The 21932-nt window shown below is 48.1% G+C and overlaps 1 protein-coding gene across 2 annotated transcripts; it reads right to left on the bottom strand.

Annotated features, from left to right (window-relative positions):
- Positions 1–853: 853 nt before the first annotated feature.
- LOC116990790 lies at positions 854–21877 on the bottom strand. Of its 2 annotated transcripts, XM_033048754.1 has the most exons (10): positions 21651–21877; positions 21294–21430; positions 13887–14073; positions 12868–13099; positions 8976–9070; positions 7249–7445; positions 5945–6023; positions 4680–4858; positions 2472–3179; positions 854–1220 (listed from the first exon to the last, which is right to left on the bottom strand). In XM_033048754.1, the coding sequence occupies exons 2-10, from the start codon at positions 21359–21361 to the stop codon at positions 1022–1024; spliced, it is 1944 nt and encodes a 647-aa protein (XP_032904645.1). In that variant the 5' UTR covers positions 21362–21430; positions 21651–21877; the 3' UTR covers positions 854–1021. The 2 variants fall into 2 exon arrangements, with proteins under 2 accessions (XP_032904645.1, XP_032904644.1); XM_033048753.1 differs by having other exon boundaries at positions 21294–21877.
- Positions 21878–21932: the final 55 nt, after the last annotated feature.

Below are 21932 nucleotides of genomic sequence, written 5' to 3'. Positions count from 1 at the left end.
ACCATCATCCTCGCCCTCGAGGGGTCGCCACGACGATGATTTTAACCAACGCATCTGATATTAGAGTCCAATAGTACAAGATTTCCTTTATTGCAAATCACAGATAATGTAAAGGACTCAAAACAAACAAGATGCATAAAATACAAGGATATAAAAGACCTCGCTGAAGACTTTCTACATGAAAATTAAAACAAACTTCAACCTGAGACTAGGCAATAAACGTTTCTAATGAATGGCCCTGCAGCAGCTACTGCAGCCAGTTACTGCTTTGTCATTCCTTCCACACCCGCCCATCACCTGTCAGTAAGGTAGGCTGGACTTTCGGACAATCCATGTCCTGCGTCAATCATCAGGAAAGGGTGATGGCACGGTGGCGCAGCGGTAGAGTTGCTGCCTTACAGCGCCAGAGACCCGGGTTCGATCCCGACTACGGGTGCTGTCTGTACGGAGTTTGTACGTTCTCCCCGTGACCTGCGTGGGTTTTCCCCGAGATCTTCGGTTTCCTTCCATGCTCCAAAAACGTGCAGGTTTGGAGGTTAATTGACTTGGTATAAATGTAAATTGTCCCCAGTGTGTGTAGGACAGCGTTGATGTGCGGGGATCGCTGGTCAGCGCCCATTGAAAGAAGCACATTATCAGCAGTTATGGGGCCCCATATCGGAGGAAGGATTTAGTTTAGTCTAGTTTAGAGATATAGCACGGAGTCCGCGCCGACCAGCGATCACCCCGGAAAACAACACTACCCGACACACACTAGGGACAATTTACAGCCATTACCGAAGCCGATTGTCCTACAAACCTGCACGTCTTTGGAGTGTGGGAGGAAACCAAGGCATCCGGAGAAAAGCCACACAGGTCACGGGGAGAACGTGCAAACTCCGTACAGACAGCACCTGTACTCGGGATGGAGCTGGGGTTTCTGGCGCGGTGAGGGAGCAACTCTACCGCTGCTCCGCCGTGCCGCCTCTCTTTATTCGGGCCATCTCCCACCCATCCACAGTCTTAGACCTGATGCAACGTTTTAACTTATGAACTTGGGAGATCCTTTTAGACTGCCTTTACTGGGGACTTGATGAGCTCGCGTTGTTTTGCTCGAGGTCTGTTCTTTTTGAAGCCCTGGTTGCGTTCTCAATTTCCGGAGCCGTTCAGACAAGTCGGATACGTCTCTGGTTGAAGACGAAGCAACTGGCTGGCTTCTGCGGGCCGGGGAGTAGAGGCACCTGTAAGCAAAACAAGACCAAGAAAGGAAAGGAAGTGAACATTCAGACTGAGTGTTGCAAGTTTAGTTTAAAGATACAGTGCGGAAACAGGCCCAACAGCCCACCGAGTCCGCGCCGACCAGCGATCCCCACACTCTAAATGCCCCTGTCCCACTTAGTAAACCTGGACGGAATCCTCTGGAGACTTTGTGCCCCACCCAAGGTTTCCGTGCGGTTCCCGGAGGTTTTTGTCAGTCTCCCTACCTGCTTCCACTACCTGCAACCTCCGGCAACCACCTGCAACCTCCGAGAACCGCACGGAAACCTTGGGTGGGGCGCAAAGTCTCCAGAGGTTTCCGTCCAGGTTTCCTAAGTGGGACAGGGGCTTAACACTCTCCTACACACACACGAAGGACAATTTACAATTCTTACCGAAGCCAATTAACCTATGAACCCGTACATCTTTGGAGTCTGGAAGGAAACCGGAGAACCTGGAGAAAACCCACTGAGTTACTCCAGCATTTTGAGGGGGATGGGGAGGGGGAGGGGGAGGGGGAGGGTGTGGAGAATAAAGTAGGACCTGGCACGGGATACTTTGTAACTGTCGGCATCTTTATGCGGCGACTCTTTGCATACCTTGGGTTGTGCAAGCAAGGAATTTTACAAGTGACAATAAAGTACTTCATTCATTCAGTCATTCATTCATTCATTCATTCATTCATTCATTCATTCATTCATTCATTCATTCATTCATTCTCTTCCTACACCTCTCCTCCACCTTTATGAACTTTGTGAACTCTTGGAATCACTTCTCTCTGGAAGGCGACTCCGGACTGTCAAAGCTGCCACAGTCAGACATAAAACAGCCTTTTTTCCACGAGTAGTAGCTCTACTCAATAACCAAAAATCAATAGCCTCCTTGTGCTCTGGTATTTTATTTAATTCACATGTTTAATCAATAATGTTTTATTAGTAATGTTTAGTGTTTTATTTGTCATTCTTAACCGTCACTGTATGTCATGTTGTTACTTGTGGGCGGAGCACCAAGGCAAATTCCTTGTATGTGAATACTAGGCCAATAAACTTATTCATTCATGTATTAATTAATTCATTCTTAAATGAATACTTTTGTGTCGCAGGCACAGAGGGAGACACAGTGAGATTCTTTGTTTTTTACGCCCAGAGCATGCAAATAGTGGCCACATAAAGGCCGCCGCCATTTTGTCCGGCAGATGCACCATTGTGCTCCAGGTGCAGTAAGCGGCATCGTACCTGGTCGTGTTCACGTACTCGTCCTTGGCCGTCTTCTTGACCACGGGCTTGCTCTCGCACTTGCCCTCGCTGGTGATGGCGCTGACGGTGCAGGCGTACTCGGAGTTGGCGGTCAGGCGGCGGGCGGTGAAGGAGCGGTCTGCGCCCAGGTAGACAACCTTGCCGTTCATGCAGAGCTCGAAGTTGAACAGGCGGCCCAGCGGGACCTGCGGCATGTCCCAGGTGATGAACATCTCGTTCCTGCCCAGCACGTTGACGGTCAGCCTGCCCGGGGCGTGGTCGCCGGGGTCGGCCGTGTGCGCCGAGAGCGAGGACCTCTGACCCTTCCCTTTGCTGGTGCAGGCGCACACGTGGAACACGTAGCAGCTGGAGGGAACAAGACCGCTCACAATGCAGCTGCGCTCCGACGTCGACTCGATGGCCGCGTGACCTTTGTACACCACGTAGCATCTGATGGCGCCGTTGGGCCCCAGCGGTGGAGACCACGACAGCTTCAGCTGTGTCGGAGTGCAGCCTATAACCCGAAAGTCCAGCGGGCAGCTCGGTACCGACTCTTCCACAGTGGCCCGGCTCACATCACTGTACAGCCCCTCATCACCCTCCGTACCAACGTGCAGCTTGAAGGCATATTCTCTGCTCACCTTTACATCGGTTAGCAGATAGCTGCAATCTGGGCCCTTGTACAGTAACCTGTCTCCATCGAACAAGCTGCAACAACAGCAAAGTGAACCACACTCAATTAGATTTACGTGCAAGTTTGTAGGTTACTTGGCTTCAGTAAAATTGTCCCCATGCACGTACTAGAGCAGTGGTTCTCAACCTTTTTTCAGTGATGTACCCCCTGTGAAATATTTTTTCAGCCAAGTACCCCCTAACCAGCGCAAAAATATAGGCCTACATATAGTTTTCAAAAGGGAACTGCAGATGCTGGAATATCGAAGGTACACAAAATTGCTGGGGAAACTCAGCGGGTGCAGCAGCATCTAGCAGATGCTGCTGCACCCGCTGAGTTTCCCCAGCAATTTTGTGTACCTTAGGCCTACATATATATGTAGGCCTATATTTTAAAATCTCACGTGCCCCCTGAAGTGCCTTCACGTACCCCCAGGGGTACGCGTACCCCCATTTGAGAACCACTGTACTAGAGAACTGGTGTTGGGGTGATCGCTGGTCACATGGACTCGGTAGGCCGATGGCCTGTGTCCACACTGTGTCTCGAAACTAAACTAAACTAAACCAAACTAAATGTGTCGGAAGGAACTGCAGGTGCTGGTTTGCAGCGAAGAGAGACACAAAATGATGGAGTAACTCAGCGGAACTGGCAGCAGCTCTGGTGAGAAGGAATGGGCGACGTTTCGGGTCGAGTAAATGTCTGTACAGAATCTGTACGTTCACCCTGTGACCTGCGTGGGTTTTCCCCGAGTGCTCCGGTTTCCTCCCACACTATAAACCTGTACAGGTTTGTAGGTTAATTGGCTTGGTATGAATGTAAATTGTCCCTAGTGTGTGTAGGATAGTGTCAGTGTGTGAGGATCGCTGGTCGGCATTCAGTTTAGAAGCTGCCACACCCGCTGAGTTTCTCCAGCATTTTTGTCTACCTTCGATTTTTCCAGCATCTGCAGTTCCCTCTTAAACATCAAGATTCCTGAGGGTTGTTTCAAAACCAGTGTCTCAAACTAACTCCTATGTTCAGTAGACATAATATTTCTTAAATATATAAATATGTCAAAGTATATTAACTATGGCGATAGATGTGGCCCTCCAACTGCTCCTAGACCCGGGACCCTCCCCTTTGCGCTGGGCCTCACTCTGACAAGTGGGCCTGGGCCTCCTCCTGTTCTACCTGGACGAGTCTATCCCATTCGATCCAATTTGAGATACCAGCTACCAAGACAGATGCGTGCAGCAATTCATTCTTCCCCCGCACAATTAAAGCATGGAATAGTCTTCACCCTACCATAGTTACCCAACCAGACGCAACTAAATTTGCGGTAGCTCTTCTTCTCCAAGGACCCTTTTTTGCTTAAGTCCACCCTCCGCCACCTCCAGCTTAAATTCCATTTGGAATATTTTGGAGGACAAAAAAACCAAGAACCAAGACCCGACCCCTGGGCAGAACTGGGCTGCCTGACCCCTGGGTAGATGATTCCCACACTGCATCTCTCAGCTAAACAGAAAAGTATTTACAATCACATAGTTTGTCCCCACCTGTACATCACCTCCAGTCCGCTGTCCAGCACCAGTTTACTCCAGCTGACTTGGATTGAGTTGACGTTCAGGATGTCTACATGGGGTGGGGAGGGCTTGGAAACAGGCCGCAGCTTTCTCAAGGTGAAGTCCACTTCTTCCAGAAGGTCTTTGCCAGCAGTGGGCGAGCAGGCCATACTCTGTTCAACACGGACTGAGTTAAAGTCAGCACTCAAGAGGTGCTAGTATACAATACACAATAGGTGCAGGAGTCGGCCATTTGACCCTTGGAGCCAGCACTGACATTCAATGTGATCATCCCCAATCAGTACCCCGTTCCTGCCTTCTCCCCATATCCCCTGAATCTGCTATCTTCAAGAGCCCTCTCTTGAAACCATCCAGAGAACCAGCCTCCACCGCCCTCTGAGGCAGAGAATTCCATAGACTCACAACTCTCTGTGTGAAAAAGTGTTCCCTCATCTCTGTTCTAAATGGCTTAGCCCTTATTCTTAAACAGTAGCCCCTGGTTCTGGACCCCAACATCGGGAACATGTTTCCTGTCTCTAGCGTGTCCAAACCCTGAATAATCTTATATGTTTCAATGAGAATCCCTCTTATCCTTCTAAATTCCAGAGTACAGAGGCGCAGCTTTGGATACCAAATCAGGGATGTAACGCTGAGGCTCTACAAGGCGCTGGTCAGGCCGCATTTGGAATATCGTGAGCAATTTTGGGTCGCATATCTGAGGAAGGATGTGCTGGATCTGGAGAAGGTCCAGAGGAGGTTTACAAGAATGATCCCAGGAATGAGTGGGTTAACATATGATGAGCATTTGTTGGCACTGGGCCTGTACTCGCTGGAGTTTAGAAGAATAAGGGGGGACCTCATTGAAACATCGAATAGTGAAAAGCCTGATAGAGTGGATGTGGAGAGCTCGTTTCCACTAGTGGGAGAGTCTAGGACCAGAAGTCATAGCCTCAGAATAAAAGGACGTTCCATTAGGAAGTAGATGATGAAAATTTTATTTAGTCAGAGGGTGGTGAATCTGTGGAATTCTTTGCCACAGAAGGCTATGGTGGCCGTCAGCGGATATTTTTAAGGCAGAGATAGATAGATTCTTGATTAGTGCGGGTGTCAGGGGACATGGGGAGAAGGCAGGAGAATGGGGTTGGGAGGGAGAGATAGATCAGCCATGATTGAATGGTGGAGTAGACTTGATGGGCCGAATGGCCTAATTCTGCTCCCATCACATGATCTTCTGAGCTGATGCTGCCATCATTACCTACCTTTAGCAGTGTTGAGATTTTCGGATGTTCTCTCAGTTTGACAACCCCTTTTGGATGACTGCCTAATACTCTTAACGTCCTGCGAATATAGAAACAAAACTCATTATTCCCCACAAAACAGTACGTCCTTAGAAGGTTTAGGAAGTTTGGCATAACTCCAACAACTCTCACCAACTTAGAGTCATAGTCATAGAGTGATACAGCGTGGAAACAGGCCCTTCGACCCAACTTGCCCACACTTGCCAACATGTCCCATCTACACTAGTCACACCTGCACGCTTTTGCCCCATATCCCTCCAAACCTGTCCTATCCATGTACATGTCTAACTGTTTCTTAAACATTGGGATAGTCCCCAGCCTCAACTACCTCCTCTGGCAGCTCGATCCATACACCCACCACCCTCTGTGTAGAAAAAGCTACCCCTCAGACTCCTATTAAATATTTTCCCCTTCATCCTGAACCTATGTCCTCTGGTCCTCGATTCACCCAGCCTGGGAACTTCTACAGATAGGAAGCATCAGCTTGGTTTGGTGTGGATTGTGGAGGGTGGGCCAGAGGTCCACGTTGTGATTAGTGCTGGAGGTGAGTGCGTTACCTGTCAGGGTCCTGGATAAACACCTACACAGGTCCCACCTGCCAACGTTCGGCCCATAAACCTCTCCTATCCCTCTACCTGTCCAAATGACTTTTAAACAATGCGATTGTACCTGCCTCAACTTCCTCCTCTGGAAGCTTGTTCCACGTATCTACCACCATCTAGTAAAATAGTGCTACACCTACTTACACAGTGCTAGTGTACGGGGTGATCGCTGGTCAGCACAGACTTGGTGGACTGAAGGGCCTGTTGCCATGCTGTATCTCTAAACTAAACTAAATCTTAAGGGCGGCACGGTGGTGCAGCGGTAGAGTTGCTGCCTCACAGCACCAGAGACGTGGGTTCAATCCCGACTACGGGTGCTGTCTGTACGGAGTTTGTACATTCTCCCCGTGACCTGCGTGGGTTTCCACCGGGTGCTCCGGTTTCCTCCCACACTCAGGTTTGTAGGTTAATTGGCTTGGTACAAATGTAAAAATTGTCCCCGGTGTGTGTAGGATAGTGTTAGCGTGCGGGGGTCGCTGGTCGGTGCGGACTCGGTTGAGCATGTTTCCGCGATGTATCTCGAAGCTAAATGAAGCTAAATACAATAGGGTTATAGTTGGTGGGTGCTCAGTGAAGTGAAGGATCTGATTCTGAGCTGAATTGCTGAAGGATTTATCTCGAAATGAACAATTTCTCCCACATTGGTTGTTGGCATTTACATACATGGCGGCAAACCAGGCCGACTCTGGCTCCTGGGATTCCAGTAAAACGCACAAGGTGTTCAGGATGTCCGGGAAGATGGGATTGAGCAAGACGTGTGCGTGTCCGTCCTTATCCGCAGCGAGGCAGCTCAGCGCAAAGCAAGCGTTCTTGCTACACCCGGTATCCCCGTCTGACATCATTCTCTCCAGCGCTGTAATCTAAACAAGAGCAGCATTACTTCAGTTTACACTACAGCAGAGTCTGGAGATATAGGGAGAAGGCAGGAACGGGGTACTGATTGTGGATGATCAGCCATGATCACATTGAATGGTGGTGCTGGCACGAAGAGCCGAATGGCCTACCCCTGCACCTGTTGTCTATAAGGGCGACAGCGGTAGAGTTGCTGCCTCACAGCGCCAGAGACACTGGTTTGATCATGACCACGGGTGCTGTCTGTACGGAGTTTGTACGTTCTCCCCGTGACCTGCGTGGGTTTTCTCCGGGTGCTCTGGTTTCCTCCCACACTCCAAAGATGTACAGGTTTGCAGTTTAATCGGCTTCGGTAAAATTGTAAATAAAAGTCCCCCAGTGGTGTGTGTTTGTGTGTGTGTGTGTGTGTGTGTGTGTGTGTGTGTGTGTGTGTGGTGTGTGTGTGTGGTGTGTGTGGTGTGTGTGTGTGGTGTGTGTGGTGTGTGTGGTGTGTGTGTGGTGTGTGTGTGGTGTGTGTGTGGTGTGTGTGTGGTGTGTGTGTGTGGTGTGTGTGTGGTGTGTGTGTGGTGTGTGTGTGTGTGTGTGTGTGTGTGTGTGTGTGTGTGTGTGTGTGTGTGTGTGGGTGTGGGTGTGGGTGTGGGTGTGGGTGTATGGGTGTGTGTGTGTGTGGTGTGGGTGTATGGGTGTGTGTGTGTGTGTGTGTGTGGTGTGGTGTGTGTGGTGTGTGTGTGTGTGTGTCTGTGTGTGTGTGTAGGATCGTGTTAGTGAGCAGGGATCATTGGTCGGCACGGACAAGTGGCCTGAAGGGTCTGTTTACACGCAGAATCTGTAGACTAAACTAAACTATTGACACGCGTAACGAGGTACAGTGAAAAGCTTTGACCAGTCAGCGGAGAGACGTTACATGATTACAATCGGGCCGTCCACAGTGTACAGATACACGGTAAGGGAAATGTCCAGTTGATTTTTGTGTATGTAGTTACGAGATCACATAAAAATGGTAAAGAGACATTTTGTCAAACTACAAGCTGAACTGTCCAGGGTTCCAGCAAGATCGTGTTAAATACGAGTGACCCCTTCTCCTTAAAAAATTACATTAAATGTGGAATTGGAACATGCTTCCAAATGAGGAATCAGTTAGCACTAATGTGAGTGCAAGGTTAAGTCGGATATGGATAGTCTGAAGGTAGACAAAAATGATTGAGGAACTCAGCGGGTGAGGCAGCATCTATGGAGCGAAGGAAACGGTGACGTTTCGGGTCGAGACCCTTCTTCAGGTGGGGGGGGGGGGGGGGCGGGAAGAAGAAAGGAAGAGGCGGAGACAGTGGGCTGTGGGAGAGCTGGGGAGGGGAAGGAGGGAGAAAGCAAGGACTACCTGAAATTGGAGAAGTCAATGTTCATACCGCTGGGGTGTAAACTACCCAAGCGAAATATGAGGTGCTGTTCCTCCAATTTGCGGTGGGCCTCACTCTGGCCATGGAGGAGGATCAGGACAGAAAGGTCACCAAACAGGTCGGATGGTTCAGTTATTAACTCACCATAGCTGGAGCTTCCTGCATGTCCAGGGTCTGCTTGAGGCCGGTGTCCAGATTGCAGAGACGCCCAAGAGCAAATGCTGCACTCATCCCACAACCTGCAGTGGGGGAAATGAGAGAGAGTTATCACCAATGGGGCAAATCAGGAATTACAACCTGAAAATAGACACAAAATGCTGGAGTAACTCAGCGGGACAGGCAGCATGTCTGGAGGAAGGAATGAATGAGTGACGTTTCGGGTTGGGATCCTTCTTCACAACCTGGAAATTGCTGTTTGTTTGGTTTAGTTTAGTTGAAGTTCTGTTTCTCTAAACTACAGAGCGGGAACAGGCCCTTCGGCCCCACTGAGTCCGCGTCGACCTGCGCCGACACTAACACTATCCCACACACACACTAGGGACAATTTACAATTTTGTTACCAACCAATTAGTCTACAAACCTGCACGTCTTTGGAGTGTGGGAGGAAACCGGAGCACCTGGAGGAAACCCACGCAGGTCGCGGGGAGAACGTACAAACTCCGTGCAGTTCAGTTCAGCGATACAGCGCGGAAACAGTTTGCCACAGTGATATGGTGCACCGAGTCTGCTCCGACCAGTGGTCACCCCGTAAAACTCCGTACAGACAGCACCCGCAGTTAGGATCAAACCTCGGTCTTTGGCGCTGTGAGGCAGCAACTCTACCGCTGCGCCACCGTGCTGCCCCTATAGGCAGTATCTAGTTAGTTACAGTATGCCAAGTCTTGTCTCTTCCTGCTCTGACCCACTGCCAAACCCACTATCATGATTGGACAAATACTCTTTTGTCACATCCACCCAAACTCCTGCACTGTGTCTCAATCCAACCGTGCCCGTACAGCAGAGTGTACTCGCAAGCAGCACGTACGTTCGTTACGCCGACTGATCTGAAGGCTGACAATTCCACAATACACATCCAGAGAACAGCGCTGAACTACTATCTATCTCTTTGATGACCCTCGGACTATCCTTGATCGGACTTTACTGGCTTTACCTTGCACTGAACCTCAGTCTGAAGAAGGGTCTCGACCCGAAACATCACCCATTCCTTCTCTCCAGAGATGCTGCCTGTCTTGGTTTCTTCTTGGTCCTCCAAAATATTCCTCATGGAATTTAAACTGGAGGTGGTGAAGGGAGGGCTTAAGCCAGAAAGGGTTTTTGGGAAGAAAGAGCTACTTTAAATTTAGTTGCATCTGGTTGGGTAACTATAGTTGGGTGGAGATTATTCCATGCTTTAATTGTGCGGGGGAAGAACGAATTGCTGTACACATCTGTCTTTGTAGCTGGGATCACAAATTGGATCGAATGCCCTCGTCTGCTCCTAATTGGTTTGGGTTTGGTGTAGGTCTTGTAATCTATGTCGAGCTGACCATTTAACATTTTGTAAAAACAGGTCAAACGGTGAGCTTCACGTCCGTCTTGGAGAGGGTTCCACCCCAGAGAATTCAGAAGTTTGGTGACACTCGCTTCTCTCTCATAGGTGTTAGTAACAAATCGAGCTGCCTGTCTTTGGACACGTTCGATGGAAGAAATGTTTTTATTTGTGTATGGGTCCCATGCTGTCCCTCTGAGTTACTCCAGCTTTTTGTCTCTATCTTCGATTAAACCAGCATCTGCAGTTCCTTCCTACACATTCCCTAATCATGCATCTGTACACTGAATGGCTCGATTGTAATCATGTGTTGTCTTTCCGCTGACTGGTTAGCACGCAACAAAAGCTTTTCACTGTACCTCAGTACACGTGACAATAAACTAAACTGATATCAAGTACAGTTGTAAAAGGAGGTGGAACAAATATCCACATTCAAAACGCCACAGCTAACTGGTGAGATAAATGATTAGTGGGTAAAATCCTATAACATCTTAACTTACTGTTTGACTAAAACAAACGGGCAAATGCTCGTGCGGATTTTCTCCTGAAATGATTGATTTTGAAAAGGGCAAGTCGTTACATATTCACTTCACTTAAATGAACAAAATGATCTGTTGACTCAGGTAATAAGAGAATTGAAATGTTCAAAAACTGAATGCCAAACTATTCTGGTCATGAAACCCTATACTTCAACTCACTCGCTCTGTCTGTATATCTCTGTCTCTCAGTCTCTCTGTCTCTCTCACTCTGTCTCTCCCTGTCTCTCTGTCTCTCTCACTCTGTCTCTCAGTCTCTGTCTCTCTCACTCTGTCTCTCAGTCTCTGTCTCTCTCACTCTGTCTCTCCCTGTCTCTCTGTCTCTCTCACTCTCTCTCAGTCTCTCTGTCTCTCTCACTCTCTCTCAGTCTCTCTGTCTCTCTCACTCTGTCTCTCCCTGTCTCTCTCTCTCTCTATCAATTCAATTTTTTCAATTTTTTTTTCCAATTTTAAAACTTTATTGGCATGATAAAAAAAAATACATTGTTATATTGCCCAAGTATAAAACATGACATACATATTTAAGATGCATAAGTATAAATACAAGTATACAGTGCATGGATAGATATGTCCCTGTACATAAACTCGCCATAGGCCTATAGCCTATATGGGACGACAGATAGCACAATGGGCTAAGTGTCCGGCTGGCAACCGGAAGGTAGCTGGTTCGAATCCCGCTTGGAGTGCATACTGTCGTTGTGTCCTTGGGCAAGACACTTCACCAACCTTTGCCTGTGTGTGTGAATGTAATTATGTGAAGCACTTTGGGGTCAATGCAAGTTGACTAAAAATGTGCTATATAAATAAAGAAATTTAATTTAAATTTAAATTTAATTTAATAGCCCTTATCTCTCTCTATCTCTCTCCACCTCTCTCTCTCTCTCTCTCCCTTGAAGGGCCTGTATCCACACCGTATGTCTCAATGGGTAAAGGGCAGCAGGGTGGCGCAGCGGTAGAGTTGCTGCCTTACAGCGCCAGAGACCCGGGTTCGATCCTGACTACGGATGCTGTCTGTACGTTCTCCCCGTGACCTGCATGGATTTTTTCCGAGATCTCCGGTTTCCTCCCACACTCCAAATTTGGCTTTGGTAAAAATTATAAATTGTCCCTAATGTGTGTAGAATAGGGGGCATCGCTGGTCGGCACGGACTGGGTGGGCCCAATGGCCTGTTTTTGCGCTGTATCTCTAAAACTAAATATAGTAGACCATTCGGCCCTTTGAGCCAGCACCGCCATTCAATATGATCATGGCTGATCATCCAGACCCGGTCTTCAGAAGAAGGTTCTCGACCCAAAACGTCACCCATTCCCTTTCTCCAGAGATGCCGCCTGCCCCACTGAGTTACTCCAGCACTTTGTGTCTTCTTTTGTAAACCAGCTTCTGCAGTTACTTTTTATTTTCTCTAAAAAAAATGAAATCCAGTTCCCCACTCCTGCCATCTCCCCATATCCCTTGATTCCGTTAGCCCCAAGAGCTAAATCCAACTCTCTCTCGAAAACATCCAGTGAGTTGGCCTCCACTGCCTTCTGTGGCAGAGTATTCCACTGTAGAATGTCAATGTAGCTTCAGTCCAGGGTGTAACTAAAATCCCTGTCCCACGGTACGAGTTCATTCCAAGAGCTCTCCCGAGTTTGCCCGGATTCGAACTCGGAGATTTACGGTAATGGCCACTCGTCGGTACTCGGGGCTCTCGTGGACATTTTTCAACACGTTGAAAAATCTTCACGAGTCTTCCCGTGCTTACCTGCCGTTAGCGAGTCTTCCCGAGTATCTGCCGTTAGCGTTACGAGCCGCTAAGAGACGTCCCCGAGCTCCGACGTACCCGCTACGTTCATTCTCCGTGCTTACCACGAGATTTATTTATTTTTTAAACTCGGGAGAGCTCTTGCAATGAACACGTACTGTGGGACAGGGCTTTAAGGCTAATATCTGCTCATTTCAGTGTTAAATGTAAAAGGGGTAGAGGCTCACCTGCCTCATCGATTCCCAGCGAGGCGATCAGCTTGCCCAGGATGTACCAACACCGAGGGTGATCCAGGATGATCCTGCAGCCCGATTCACAGATGGTCACCCTGGCGAGCACCAGCGCCCCATTGCTGGCCGCCCATTTGTTGCCGCTGCTCAACAGCTCCGTCACCGCGCTGACGATCTCCTGGATGTGAGAGTCCTTCAGCAACCACTGCCGGCCCTCCACTGTCTCAGCCTGACACACACACACACACACACACACACGCACAGACGCACATGCACACAGACACAGACGCAGACACACGCAGACGCACATGCACACAGACACAGACGCAGACACACACACACACACAGACGCACATGCACACAGACACAGACGCAGACACACACACACACACACACACACACACAAACACACCAAGGGGACAGCGTCAGTCTGAAGAAGGGTTTCGGCCCGAAACGTCGCCTATTTCCTTCGCTCCATAGATGCTGCGGCACCCGCTGAGTTTCCCCAGTAATTTTGTGTACCTTATATATTATGGTATATGGACACATTGATCTGTTCTGTAGTCAATGCCTACTATGTTCTGTTGTGCTGAAGCAAAGCAAGAATTTCATTGTTCTATCAGGGACACATGACAATAAACTCACTTGAATCTTGCCATTCTTGCCATAGAGGGAATGCAGTGTATGTTTACAATTCCCGGGGTGGCGGGACTGTCATATGCTGAGAGAATGGAGCGGCTGGGCTTGTACATTCCGGAGGATGAAAGGATATCATTGAAACAAATAAGATTATATGTTTCAATAAGGTGTGGCCGCTGCCTGGACCCGCGAATGGCCATTTTGGCCAGATCCAGGAGCAGACCGACAGGGAGACTCCCCCCCCCCCCCCCCCCACCCCCCCCCCCCCCCCACTCTCCCCTCTGTAGCGGGTGCCTCTGTGATGCTTTGTGTACGGTTGACAGAGTGGGTAACGCTGGGTGGAACGCGGGGGGTGAAGGGGGAACTCTTCCTCTCACCATAGTGCCCAGTGCACCGGCCACATTCATCACCGCCTCCTCGTCCGTCCACTTCAACATGCCCGTCAGGTTGGCCAGGAGATCGGCGGACTCCTGCGGGCAGCACTGTGCCATCGTCACCAGTCGCTGCGCCCCCACCTCATTCTCTGCAATGGAGCCCAGAATGTACGCTGCATTGCTGCACAGCCTGCAAATGAGGACACCTCAAATGATTCATAAGTTAATGATTGGAGACATGGAGACATAGTTCTGGGTGTAGACCAAATAGTATTGCTGATCTGATCCGTCTGGTTTTGCTGCTGCCGACCTGATCCACAATCCATGGCAGGTTTCCACACTACCACCTAGTGGCATGCGGGCAGCCATGTCAGTTAGTTCAACTTAGGACTCCGAGCCTGCAGAACTCATTTCGATGGTCTCTGTATGTATTCTAATTAAAGTACTTGGTATGATATATAATGACTCCCGATCAATAGTACTTTGCACAACGGGGGCATAGAGTTATACAGCTCAGAAACAGGCCCTTCGGCCCAACATGCCCACGCCGACAAACATGCCCCACCTACACTATACCCACCTGCCTGCATTTGGCCCATATCCCTCTAAAACTGTCCTATCCATGTACCTGTCTAACTGTTTCTGCCTGCCTCGTGTACCTGCTACAACTACCTCATTCCATGCACCAGCGACCGTGTGGGTTTTCTCCAGGAGCTGTGGTTTCCTCCCACGCTCCAACGAGCCTGTTTTCCATGGGACTGTTGCCGCACTGAATCTCTGATCTAAATTAGACTAAACAACAGCCTCAATGTTGACTGTGACCGAGATTCATATTGAAGGCAAAACATGGTTTCACTCCCGAAACCCGTACACTTCTGCCTACTACTATTGACCTCATCGGCCACCCTCGGGCTATCAATGCTCGGACTTTGCAGGCATTACCTTCAAGTCAAATCAAGTTTATTCATCACATACCCATACGAGATGTGCAGTGAAATGAAAAGTGGCAATGCTCGCGGACTTTGTGCAAACAACTACAATACAGAATGGAACAGTATCAGTAATTACATATTTGTGGGGGGGGAAAAACCCCCCAGCAATTTTGAAAAGACGACACAACAGTAAAGTGGTTCAGTAAAGTTAGTCCCTGGTGAGATAGGAGTTTACAGTCTTAATGGCCTCTGGGAAGAAACTCCTTCTCACCCTCTCTGTTTGCACAGCATGGCAACGGAGGCGTTTGCCTGACCGTAGCAGCTGGAACAGTGTGTTGCTGGGGTGGAAGGGATCCCCTATGATCTTGTTGGCTCTAGAGTTGCACCTTCTGATGTATAGTTCCTGCAGGGGGGGCGAGTGCACTGAACGTTATTCCCTCATCATGTATCTGTACGCTGTAAACGGCTCGATTGTAATCATGTATTGTCTTTCCACTGACTGGATAGCACGCAACAAAAGCTTTTCACTGTACCTCGGTACACGTGACAATAAACTAAACTGATTTAGAACTGATAGAGCAATGGAAACACAGAGGATCTTGACGCTGGTTTCTATTTGCACAGGTTTGCAAACACATTTGGACCTGGCTGTCACTAAACCTATGTAGGAAGAAACTGCAGAGGCCGGTTTAAACCAAGGATAGACACAAAGTGCTGGAGTAACTCAGCGGGACAGGCAGCATCTCTGGAGAGAAGGAACGGGTGACGTTTCGGGTCGAGACCCTTTTACAGACTCGTTAGGAGTAAGGGAAACGAGAGATATAGACGATGATGTATATAGATTATTGGCCAGCTTCAGTTCAGACAAAAGGGCCTGTGTTACCCGAGGTTACCAAGTCAACAAACACCGATACAACTGCTCCAGAGGTAGGGCTGAGAAGGTGGCGTTCACCTGAGTTAGTTTGTCACCGTGACAAATAAACAACACATTTTAGATTTAGAGGAAACACTTGGCGTTAGTGTTTGTATGAGAACTATTTCATCTCCAGGATAGTTGGGTATGGCAGTTTTGTTTAGTTTTGTTCATCGGGTGGCACGGTGGCGCAGCGGTAGAGTTGCTGCCTCACAGCGCCAGAAACCAGGGTTCAAAGCTGACCACTGGTGCTGTCTGTACGGAGTTTGTACGTTCTCCCTGTGACCCACGTGGGTTTTCTCCGGGTGCTCCGGTTTCCTCCCACATCTCCAGAGACATGCAGGTTTGCAAGCTTGGACAAGAGAAGTCAAGGGGCTTTAAGGTGAGGGGGGGGGAAGGATTATATATTTTTTTTAATTTTCACTGGAAGGGGGGCATATATGCATGGAACGAGCTGCCTGTGGAGGTAGTGGAGGCAGGGACTATCTCAACGTTTAAGAAACATTTAGACAGGTACATGTATAGGTCAGGTTTAGAGGTATATAGACCCAACACAAGCTGGTGGGACTAGTGTAAATGGGACATGTTGTTCGGTATGGGCAAGTTGGGCCAAAGGGCTAGTTTCCACGCTGTATCACTCTATAACTCCTTTATAAAGAATTGTCCTTTCATTCTGAAGCTGTGGCCTCTGATCCTAGTCTCTCCCACTAGTGCAAACGTCTTCTCCACATCCACTCTATCCAGGCCTTTCACTATTCAATAAGTGTCCCCTCATCCTTCTAAACTCCAGCGAGTACAGGCCCAGTGCCGATAAACACAATAACAGTGTCGACTTCAGGAGACTTTAAATATTATCCCTTTGTGAAGTTTGGATCAAAATGTACACTTGTAAATGGATAAGATCTAGAATGCATGGGACAATCTATTCCCTCTGTATCTCACTCTGCAATGATATTGAACAGTAACATTGAGTATTGCGCCTGTTCCTAAAAAACATAAAAACTTCTGAGTCGTGTACTGAAACAATATGTTTGTGTCTCAGTTTCTATGCTATCTATTAAATAAATAGCCATTGTACGTCAAACATTCCTAAAGGCATCCATGATCGACCAGGTGTGCTTTCATAACTTGCCGTGGAGCCTGTGTTATAGACAAATGAGTAACTGGAAATAAATTTAGAACAATTTGGAACAATTGTCCCGCTGAGTTAAGGGGCTGTCCCACTGTACGAGGTAATTCAAGAGCTCTCCCGAGTTAAAAAAAAATCAAACTCGTGGTAAGCACGTGGAATCCTTCCCTGCCCCACCCAAGTCGCACCAAGTTCTCGTTTTCACCCAACAAACAACTAACAATGGCCTGTTTCCTTTATCATAGTTTCTTTTTTGCAAATCTTTCATTCATTGTTCTTTATCTCTCCACATCACCGTCTATATCTCTCGTTTCCCTTTCCCCCCGACTCTTAGCCTGAAGCAAAGATCCTATAGCGGAAGAAGGGTCTCGACCCGAAATGTCACCCATTCCTTCTCTCCAAAGATGCTGCCTGTCCCGCTGAGTTACTCCAGCTTTTTGTGTCTATCTTCGGTTTAAACCAACATCTGCAGTTCCTTCCTAAACACTCAGGATGCCTGATGTGTTTTACAACCAACAATCGCCTTTGAAGTGGAATTACTATTGTTATTATTGGGTAGTAGGTGAAGGTCACCTTAACACTGCTGACTGTACACTGCATGCCCAAACACTCTCCATCGCTTGAAGCCGTTACAGGTCACCTTGCCAAGCATATCACCAACTGCATTGTGAAAGGTTCTCCAACACCAAGAACATGAAGACAGACACAAAAAGCTAGAGTAACTCAGCGGGGCAGGCAGCGTCTCTGGAGAACATGGATAGGAACAAAGAAGAATAGAAAATAGGTGCAGGAGTAGGCCATTCAGCCCTTCAATATGATTATGGCTGATCATCCAAAGTCAGTATCCCCCGTTCCTGCTTTTTCCCCCATATCCCTTGATTCCGTTAGCCCTAAAAGCTAGATCTAACTCTCTTTTGAAAACATCCACTGCCTCCTGTGGCAGAGAATTCCACAGATTCACAACTCTCTGGGTGAAAACGTTTTTCCTCATCTCAGTCCTAAAGTGGCCTGCCCTTTATTCTTAAAGGTCGGAACTCTTCTTCAGACTTGAGCCCTAACCAGAAACATTACCTGTCCATGTTCTCCGGAGATGCTGCCTGACCTGCTGAGTTACTCCAGCACTTTATGTCTTTTTGTTTCCACTGACATAGATATCTTGTTGGGCCAAATCTCCCCTTTACAATAATGGCATGTGACAATGCACAATAATAATACTAATAATGAATAAATCTGCCATTTAGTGAACCTCACAGCACGGTGCCACTAATCACCAGTTGCAATGGCAGAACTAATTTCAAAATGAAATGGTTCACTCTGACATATACTCAGTGTCGACTACTAATTATCAGCTTGGATTACAAATTATAGACTACCTTCTGAATTTACAAGTTATAGTAGAATTAGGAGTAGAATTAGGCCATTCGGCCCATCGATCCATTCTGTCATTCAATCATCAAACTCCGTACAGACAGCACCCGAGGTCAGGATCGAACCTGGGACCCCGGCGCTGTGAGGCAGCAACTCTACCGCTGCGCCACCGTGCCGCCCAGTACGTGTTGAACAAACACTGTGCGGCAAAGACTGTTGTTGAACAAAAGGAATCTCTATCACGTTCTAAAAGCACTCTCTTTCATAGATGTCAACTTAATTATCCAGGAGAGGTCAAAGAGAAGCACACACAAAGCATCAATCAATTCAAGCTGACCGTAAATAACACAGCACAAGTCGTAACGATCAGGAGACAAAGGTATCTACACCCCAAGCAAAACTGCAAACAGGGCAACGAATCCTGAAGATAGACACAAAAACCTGGAGTAACTCAGCGAGTCAGCATCTCCGGAGAGAAGGAACAGGGGGGATCTTATAGAAACTTACAAAATTCTTAAGGGGTTGGACAGGCTAGATGCAGGAAGATTGTTCCCGATGTTGGGGAAGTCCAGGACAAGGGGTCACAGTTTAAGGATAAGGGGGAAGTCTTTTAGGACCGAGATGAGAAAAGCATTTTTCACACAGAGAGTGGTGAATCTGTGGAATTCTCTGCCACAGAAGGTAGTTGAGGCCAGTTCATTGGCTATATTTAAGAGGGAGTTTGATGTGGCCCTTGTAGCTAAAGGGATCAGGGGGTATGGAGAGAAGGCAGGTACAGGATACTGAGATGGATGATCAGCCATGATCATATTGATTGGCGGTGCAGGCTCGAAGGGCCGAATGGCCTACTCCTGCACCTAATTTCTATGTTTCTATGTGACGTTTTGGGTCAAGACCCTTCTTCAGTGGCAAAAGGCAACAAGACCCAGAGTCTGAAGAAGGGTCTCGATCCAAAACGTCACCTATTCCTCCTCCAGCATTTTTGTCTACCTTCGATTTTCCACCTGCCATTTTTGTCTACCTTCCTTCTTAAACACTGAACCAGAGGACATACGTTTATATGGAGAGGTTGAGCAGGCTGGGATTCTATTCCATGGAGCGCAGGAGGATGAGAGGTGATCTTATAGAGGTGTATAGAATCATGGGAGGAATAGATCTGGTAGATGCACAGAGTCTCTTGCTCAGAGTAAGGGAATCGAGAACCAGAGGAACTAGGTTTAAGGTGAGGAGAGAAATATTTAATAGGAATCTGAGGGGTAACTTTTCGAGACCCAAAACGTCACCTATTCCTTCACTCCATAGATGCTGCCTCACCCGCTGAGTTTCTCCAGCATTTTTGTCTACCTCTGAATATTAAAAGAATCATCTGCATCTAAGCGAAGTATGAAATTTGTTTTCTTTCTTGTAAAGTGTGTTTTCACTTGACCCAGTCGTCACGAAGTACAGGCATTAGCTGGTGTCAATGCAAAGTACAATCGGCAAGCCAGGATAATGTGAACAGGGTCCCAGCCATTCCTTCACAGGAATTGTTCAAACTGAAGTTCATCACACAGCTCTGGCAGGCATGTGAATAGTTCCATGTCACTACACAAATGCTGACTGATCACCCTGTCACCACCACACAATGGCGGATATCAGACTTAAATAATGTTTGGCTGCATAGCACAGCAAAGCTGGGCAACTCACACAAGTGAAAAGAGCCAAGTTCTGGCCAAAGCTTACAAAAGCAGGCAACTGCGTTTGAAGGATGAGAGGTTATGTTATAGAAACATATAACATTCTAACTGCACCCGCTGAGTTTCTCCAGCATTTTTGTGTACCTAACATTCTAAAGGGATTGGACAGGCTAGATGCAGGAAAAAATGTTCCCCGTGTTGAGGCAGTCCAGAACCGGGGGGGGTCTCACTTCATCTATAAGGGGCAAGACATTATGGACTGAGATGAGGAAAAACCTTTTCACCCAGAGAATTGTGAATCTGTGGAATTCACTGCATGTATTCAAGAGAGAGTTAGATTTAGCTCTTGGGGCTAATGGAATCAAGGGATATGGGGAGAAAGCAGGAGCAGGGTACTGATTCTGGATGATCAGCCATGATCATATTGAATGGCGGTGTTGGCTCATAGGGCTGAATGGCCTACTCCTGCACCTATTTTCTATGTTTCTACGTTTCTAACTGAATCATCCCACCACAACTAAGGAGCAGCGCTGAACTACTATCTACCTCATTGGTGACCCTCAGACTATCTTTGATCGGACTTTGCTGGCTTTACCTTGCACTAAACATTATCCCTTTAACATGTATCTATGCACTGTAAATGGAATGATTGTAATCATGTATTGTCCTTTTGCTGACAGGATAGCACGCAACAAAAAGCTTTTCGCTGTACCTCGGTACATGTGACAATAAACTAAACTGAAACTGAACTGGACTGGAAACAGCTTTCTGAAATACATCAGCATTTCTTCGTCAGACTTGTACATGGACAAGACAGGTTTGGAGGGATATGGACCAAACTCAGGCAGGTGGGACTAGCGTAGGTGGGACATGTTGGCCAGTGTGGGCAAGTTGGGTTGAAGCTGTGAATCTGGTTTTGTGCCTCCATGTACTGTAGGACGTAAACCAGTATCTGCAGTTCATCATATAAGATTGGACACGCTAGAGGCAGGAAACATGTTCCCAATGTTGGGGGAGTCCAGAACCAGGGGCCACAGTTTAAGAATAAGGGGTAAGCCATTTAGAACCGAGACGAGGAAACACTTTTTCTCGCAGAGAGTTGTGAGTCTGTGGAATTCTCTGCCTCAGAGGGCGGTGGGGGCAGGTTCTCTAGATGCTTTCATGAGAGAGCTACGGCTCTTAAAAATAGCAGAGTCAGGGGGTACGGGGAGAAGGCAGGAACGGGGTACTGATTGGGGATAATCAGCCATGAACACGAATCTATTGTCTTTTGTCTATTATCGCTCTAGGTGTAATGCAACATCTGCAGTTATACAATATACAATAGGTGCAGGAGTAGGCCATTCGGCCCTTCGAGCCAGTTCCTTCCTACTCACTAGCAGCTGGACTTACCGGGTCTCTCCGGAGGCGAGGAAGCGGCAGAGGAGGGGTAGGAGCTGTCGACTGCTGGGGTCCTCCATGAGGGACTGGATCAGCTTCTCCTTGTCCCGCTGTAAGGCTAGGACCAGTGACTCCACCGTGGCCACGACCTGCGGCGGACCAGCGGAGAGCAGCAGAGAAATGGAGCCGCTCCCGCCCGTATCGTCACCATCACCACCACCGCCGCCGCTGCTACAATGCCACATCCCAGCCAGCAATCTCTAAACCACAGCTCTCGGTGAAGCAGAGCTGGCTCGGCAATGCCCAGCGCCTGTGTGTGTGTGTGTGGGTGTGTGTGTGTGTGTGTTACTCTGCCAACCCACATCTCACCCTCCTGTCGCTTCCACATGGCTCCTGGAAACCCAATCAGCCTCAGATAAAGCTGGAAGGAGAGGTGGGGACCGACCGCCCCCAACTTAAAAGGGCACCGGCTCCAAATTAGCTGATGATAAGTCACGAAATGCTGGACTAACTCAGCCGGGACAGGCAGGATCTATCTCTGGAGAGAAGGAAACGGGTCCAGACCCTTCCTCAGTGTTCCTACCGGCGCGTTTTACCATTTTCTCCCGTCTAATATAAACACAGAGAATGATATCCAGTCTGAAGAAGGGT

The sequence above is a fragment of the Amblyraja radiata genome, chromosome 32 (assembly GCF_010909765.2).
Source record: "Amblyraja radiata isolate CabotCenter1 chromosome 32, sAmbRad1.1.pri, whole genome shotgun sequence".
Lineage (NCBI taxonomy): Eukaryota > Metazoa > Chordata > Chondrichthyes > Rajiformes > Rajidae > Amblyraja > Amblyraja radiata.
Note: the sequence above shows the minus strand (reverse complement) of the source record. Positions and strands in the feature narration are given on the sequence as shown.

What these genes read in the sequence shown, in the direction of transcription:
- LOC116990790 (XM_033048753.1), bottom strand. Translation starts at nt 21,526, where the DNA reads ATGTGGCATTGTAGCAGCGGCGGCGGTGGTGGTGATGGTGACGATACG. An exon ending in CCGGTGCACTGGGCACTATG is followed by an intron (nt 13,100 to 13,886) that starts GTGAGAGGAAGA and finishes TGTGTGTGTCAG; the next exon opens with GCTGAGACAGTGGAGGGCCG. An exon ending in AAATCTCAACACTGCTAAAG is followed by an intron (nt 4,859 to 5,944) that starts GTAGGTAATGAT and finishes CGTGTTGAACAG; the next exon opens with AGTATGGCCTGCTCGCCCAC.